We start from the raw sequence: 6,616 nt of genomic DNA, 5'->3' as shown, positions 1-6,616 counted from the left end.
TTTTTTTTTTTTTTTTATCTCTGTGCCTCTCCTCCCCTCTCCTCCCGTATCCGTGTATGAGCGTGTGTGTTCTGTGAGCAGCATCTCAAGATGATGGCGAAGTACGGGCAGCTCTCGGGACTGGCAGCCAGTGGCGTGGGCTCCGTCCCCGAGACGCACGCGCCGCTATTTTCCAGGGATCCCCTGTCATCGCCCGCCCAGATGGGCTACAGGTCACCCCTGGTAAGAGGATAGCAGAAGGACTAATGTATATTCATCTTTTACAAAAAAAAAAAATAAAAAAGAAAAAGTAAGTTAGAGTTTGGCTTAAAAAATAAGAAAAAAAAAAAAGTTGGGATGAGATATGTGTGTTAAAGAAAAAAAAGCAATAGAAAAGAGAGCAAATCAATTGTGGGATTCTGCCCCTATCCCCAGTGGATTGCATTAGCAAATATTTACATTGTTGTGTTTGTTCAATTACGGCCGCCTACACTGTCTTTAGCCTCTGCCAGTCAGCCTGTTATCAGGGGAATTTGAGGTGTTTATGCCTGCATGTATGTGTGAATGAGTGGGTATTATGTAAAACATTTGTTTTCTTTTTTTTAAATTAAATATATCTACACGCACCTGTTTCCCCCCCAAAAAAAGAAACTACAAGTAAAACTACATTTAACAGCAAGTCAGGTAATGGTGTCGGTTAAATTCCCATCAAGTGGTAGGGGATGCAAGAAAATGCTCTGCCATAGTCAACATTAGTCTGCACTTTGCGTACAGAAGCAACTTAAAAGGTACTTGAGGGGAAAGAAGGATGAGAAAATCGTAAGCGTTCAGCCAAAAATGAAGAACAAAAAAAATCCTTGCAGGAAAATCCCAGATTGGCTGCATAAGAAGTGACACGAAGCCGTGGGTGTCTAATCTGCTGCAGGCTCTTTATTGTTTCGGGCTCCCCTTCAAACTGGCTCAGATCCACACCCTGGAGCCTCCCGGAAGCCTTCATAACACGCCGCCATGCTGCTGCTGACTACCCAGGGGTTCCCGTCAAGCCTATGCAAATGCGACGGCTGAGGGGAAGCGGTGAAATATCGCCCCTGAATCCTAATATTTGCTTTAAATTCTTTCTGGAGTTCAAGCACATTGGTGGAGGGTGTTATCAGCCTATACACAAAGCCCTGTGCTTCCCACTGCCCGCATAGACCCCATATTATCAGCTGTTTGCATAAAGGTACTGGACCATGAATTGTTTGAAACTAATTAGCTGAATTTAATGCATAAATGCATTTGACATATTAGCTATTTTGATTAATCCTTTCAGCAGCCTATCAGATGAAATTTTCAGTTGAGTGACTAAGCAGGGTGGAGCACCAAGAGCAGATTATACAAAAGTAGGATAACATTAATTCAACGCATTGTTATTAACAACCAGCTATGAGGTTCTAATTATGCATAATTTGGTTTTTGGCAGAGCAAAAGACATAGCATTGGTTTATTTGGAGGATTTATTTAGCTTTATTTTGCAAGCATTTGTGTAAGCGCATTTGTGTATTTGTTTAAAAATGTGCAGAGGGGTGAGCATTTGTGTGTGTGTTTGTGTGGATGATTATTCTGGTTAAAAAAGACCATCGTTAAAGTGATTAATGGTGCCTTCATTAATCACAGCGAGATCATTTGCATACATTAGATAAATGTGCTGGAAGATTCTGGTTGCTTTGGTGTGCAAAGCCTTAAAAGTAGGATTGCATTGTGTTTTAAGGATGAGCAATGTCCTCTAGCACTATCTAAACACTGCTGTGCATCAATGAATATATATACACACATATATATATATTTTCGGTTAATTAAACACCTTTTTTTTTGTGCTAATTTGCTGATAGTTAAATATTACCCATATCTATTCAACAGTTCAACTAGACATACATAAGTAAACTGTTTTTACCTTCAGTGGTTTGCACGGCACAAACACGCTGCCTGTTAGTGTGTGTGCAGCCTTTGAATAAAGCTGTAGGGACGTGGTTTTAAAAGAGCATTCAAAGAATTCATTACAGATGTGATTAAAAGGTAGCAAAAGAAGATTTGCATGTATAATGACATATAAAGTAACACTTCATATTGAGCAATTCCAGATTCAAGGCGATCGAGGTAGTTATATTTAAAGTAGAAGTTAGATTTGTTCATAGAATATGAATTGAAAAAATATCAAATTGCAAAATAATCTACTTTCTTTCTCTGAGAATCGCTTTTTTCCCCCCTTTTGGCATAGTGTGCTCCATGCTTCAGAGCTGAATGCTGTTAATTTGAAGAAAGCTCCACTGATTACCCACTGCAGGCAGCTGTCGTTCTCCATGTGACACTAGGCTTTGTTTGACAACTACAATCTTTTGTTTCAATAATTAAAACAAAGGCTTGTTTAAACCCCACAAAAACCCGATCCCAAAAAAAAAAAAAATTGTGAGGTAAAAAATGGCATTTGGCGGCACAGACGCTGGCAAACATTTGTCACCACACAATCTCAGCAGCCAGGAGATAGTTAGAGGTCATCTCTATTTCATAACAATAATTAGTTCCTTCCATCTGTGCTACTCGCTGCTTTCCACTTTCCTTGATTGCTGTGTTGTCTATATCCTGGAAATTAGTTCATTTATGCTGTACGACCCTGTTGTCACTGAGGTACAAACAGGTGCAAGCATAGTGAACGGCGGCACTGGAAAGAAAAAGACACTCGGAGACGGAGAAAAACAGAAATGGAGATATGTGCAAATTGCAGGATCAGAAATGATAATCGTAGCCATGAGCACAATGGTGCTTGATTAGCACGGGGCTGGCACGTAAAATAGCAAACGTGGCTTTTGTATGATGTTGTGAAAGATTAGGTGATTGGGGGAAAATTTAAAAGCTGAAAAGTTGTAGTAAATATGCAGAATCTTCTTTTTTTTTTTTTTGCAGTATTCTGTCAGACATTATATCCTCCCTTAACACAGTTCTCCGTCCAGCACAAAGCCTTACAGCTATAGGGTTTCTAAAGGACAAAAAAAGACGCACCATATCACATCTATAGCATATCTCCCACTACAGTAGAGCGAGTTATGACCAACCCGCTTCACATTTGAGTTCACATTCAGCATCACATGAACTGGGGCCGTACAGACTGTGTGAGTGCATCGTGTCATGTTTATGGCTGATGTGAGCACATGTGGTGTGTCAGCCACAGGAAATACACGGACACTCTGGGTCACATTTTCTAGATGTAAGCGTGTGAGTGTGTTGGCCACCAGTGCTGCAGGGAGGGCCTAGTGATCAGCAGCTGAGCCTGCATCCCGCTGGGAGCCATCACTGCAGAACGTAGCAGGTGTCTGCAGGCTCATGTACCCCCCTCATCCACGCACACAAAAACACACCTTTTTCTCCCAGATACTGTACATAAATGCTGCAAGCTGTCTATACATGCTCTCCTTTCATTTCTTTTTAGTTTTGCAAGATGACACTTTACCCCCAGGGGTTGCTTAAGTGTAGCAATTTAATGTAAATTTTCATTCTCATCACTCTGTGGGTGATATTATCAAGGTTATGGATGTGATTCATGCTTAGAATGCTGCAAATAAAAGGGGCAAAATGTTGCTTAAATAGGAATTAAATAATGTCAGACTTAGCTAGATGTCCATCCACAACTTAAAACTATAAAAAACTGGTAATGTCTCTTTAGTAAACAAACAATGAATATTGTAATCTGTAAACCAAAGTGTCATATCCACTACCATCAGCCAAAGTAGGACTCAGTCTGGTATAAGTCCGGCGCTGATTTACTGTTTGTTTAAATGTTAGAAAGGATTAACATGGCCAACTTGTAAATATCGCTGTTTATGTAGCAGCGGCTTGAGCATCCAAAACATAGCTGTCAATTCTGGCAAGGATTTGTACATTTATATATTTGGAAAATAATAATCTTACCTCCTGCTGCCTGTTTTGTGTTTAAAGGAAGAAGTCTTTTAATTTTAGAGAAACATGTGCAGCCAACTAAGAGCCATATTTTCTCATCTAGCTGTGGTCATTCTATTTCCTTTAAAAGGGGAAGGATGCAGAAAGAATAAGGAAAAAAGATGATACTGGGAAAAAGCATTGTGTTTGAAAATCTTTTAAGATGTTTTATCTGCAAAGAAAACCGGAAAAAAAATAATGTTATGACAGAAAAAAATATATCTTTGTGACTGTTTGACACATTTACAGCTACATTTAGATGGTTCTATTCTCTGGATAAAATAGATGTTTGAGGTAAATGCATTAGATCATGCAGCTTTTCCTAATTTATTGTAAAACTGACAATGATTTCAAAGCGCGGCTTTATATCCGTATGCCAACCTTTCAAACCCTAACAAAAGAGGTATTAGTCGGTACGAGCCCTGCACTGACCCGTCTTCGTCTTTGATAATCTCACTCAGATGGCTTCTGCTCAGCTCTCTCCTCCACAGACAAAAAACATCATAATGCAAACACAATCTCCTGTCAAAAAGAAAGTGGCCTCATTAAGTGCTCTTTTTTTCCCTCTCTCATAACAGATGCCCTTTTTTTTGTCCTCCCTGAGCAGAATATGCACTACCTTCATTTTAAAAACAGTCATTTGATAAAAAACCTGCTTTATAAGTTCACAGCTGAGCTCCCTTCGATGCAGCGGCGCAGACAATACTGCCGATAGCTGAGCCATTTTCTGAGTTTGCAGTCGTGATGCGTTGAAGAACAACACTGTTTCATCCCCCTCTTAGAATTGATGGTTTTAAAGCAGGGTTCGTTTTCATTGATTTCCTAATTGCTGGGGATGAGGCAAAGTATCTTCTGTCACCATGAATAAATGATGTAAAGCTGACGTGTGCAATTGTGGGTCACTGTCGAAGTGACTGTAGTCCCCTACCGGTGGCCTCAAAGATTTCCACTACCTGAATCTTGTGTACAAGTTTACAGTGTTGGTCTAAACTGGAGTTTTCAGGTAAAAAAAAAATGGATTAAATGTACCACATTTTCATGGCATTACACCAAAGGCTTTAGAAAAAAAAAGCTAAAATTGTTAATTTCCAAAAATGTCTTTTAACATAAAAATATCTAAAAATACAAAACAAGCAGCTATAAAAAATGTTTTATTTACTTTAAAATGTTTTTTGTTTTTTTTAGACTCTATCCTTTTTGTTGTTAAGCTCATTGTAGAGTAAAGTACGCTCTTTGATTAGTTGGGTTTTTTTGCTCTGGTAGCTATAGCCTGCAGCCAACTCTCCGACTCAAATCTCTTGTAACTTGCCCAATATAGGGAATATATATATATATATATATATATATATATATATATATATATATATATATATATCTATATATATATATATATATATATATATGAGCTTTCCATGTGTTTTACTACCATTAATATTTCAGTATAACTAAATAAAGTGTGAGAAAGGTGTGTTTGTCTCTTTCAAGCTGTGGTCCATCTGCTACACAGCTTAGAAAGCTAATACTTCATTGTTTCTTAATCAAGAGACTTTAGACTTTAACTACGCGCTTAAATGTCGCACACTTTCTGAAAGTGAAAGAGGGGTAACACAGTTTTAGCCTATTGGCATAAGGGTAAAAAAAAAAGAAATAAGAAGTACTCTTTCAGCCAGTTACAGGTTGGAGACATTTTTTGGTGGGGGGGTTAAAAAAATAGAGGTTTGAAATGTTGGCATCTTGATACAAGCAACTTTGAAATATCTTTTACGTAAAATACTAAAGATTAACAATAATTACCTTCCTTCAACGTGTCAACTTCTTAACTACTCAAGGTCATCCATCTACTTTTATATAAAGTCAATCAAATTTAGAGATAATAATCACACTTTCTGTTATTTAGGGAATTTGTGAGACCTGCATATGAATCTGAACAATTCAAAATATATTTCTTTAAAAAAGATATATTTAAACACGCTTTCTGTACTGTTTGAGTTTAACCCTCAAACTGGCTTCGATCACTTACCTGTTCTATCTGCTCTGTTCTGCTACACTACATTTGATTTTGCCTACACAAAGTTTTACATGACTAAACAAAAAGGATTTTTAAAATATGTTATTTTGAAATGTTATTTTAGATTCTCCTGCATAATGGTATTGCAAATTAACTTCTTACTGTTATATATATATATTTTTTTATCAAGTCCACCTATCTTCAGAGTGAAACCATATTTTCTATGTCGTGCAGTGTGTGCTTTCCACCCTGACTCCTCACTAATCAACCGAATGTCTCGACAACACAAAATAACTGAAACATGTCTCAAAGCGTGGAGGCATTTAAGCCGAAACCCGTCGAGTTTTTTTCTGCTGCATTACACCCTTGCTTCTCTTCGAGCATGAAGTGACATTTTCAGAGATGGATTTGTGCAGCATGGGCATGCTGTGGTCCCCAGTGCCGATGGCCAGCCTTGTAAAGGACTCTGGATGTGTCTAATTTCTGAAAGGTTACCCCTTATCAAAAGCCATACGGTACAGTCATTTATGCAGATCTGATAGAGCGATTTTTGATGAGGTTTAAAACACCATGACAGATACCAGGGATTGCTTTTTTCAGCTTCAGGTCCGAGTGGCAAAATCTATGAAAGAGGAAGATAGGACTAATCTCTAAAGAGGA

At 38.2% G+C, this 6,616-nt stretch overlaps 1 protein-coding gene across 7 annotated transcripts in view; it reads left to right on the top strand.

The window, feature by feature from the left end:
- Positions 1 to 6,616, top strand: part of elavl4 (ELAV like neuron-specific RNA binding protein 4) — a 96,546-nt gene that overhangs the window by 1,129 nt on the left and 88,801 nt on the right. For 5 of the 7 annotated variants that reach the window (XM_015379813.1, XM_015379812.1, XM_015379814.1 and 2 more), the window contains exon 2: positions 82 to 222. The exons of the other annotated variants lie outside the window; for them this stretch is intronic. In XM_015379813.1, coding sequence (XP_015235299.1) covers positions 82 to 222 — 141 coding nt within the window. The remainder of the gene's footprint in view (positions 1 to 81; positions 223 to 6,616) is intronic. 7 annotated transcript variants of the gene reach the window in all.

Source organism: Cyprinodon variegatus, unplaced genomic scaffold (genome assembly GCF_000732505.1).
Source record: "Cyprinodon variegatus isolate N-32 unplaced genomic scaffold, C_variegatus-1.0 Scaffold200, whole genome shotgun sequence".
In the NCBI taxonomy this organism is placed as follows: domain Eukaryota; kingdom Metazoa; phylum Chordata; class Actinopteri; order Cyprinodontiformes; family Cyprinodontidae; genus Cyprinodon; species Cyprinodon variegatus.
This window is presented reverse-complemented; position numbering and strand designations above follow the sequence as displayed.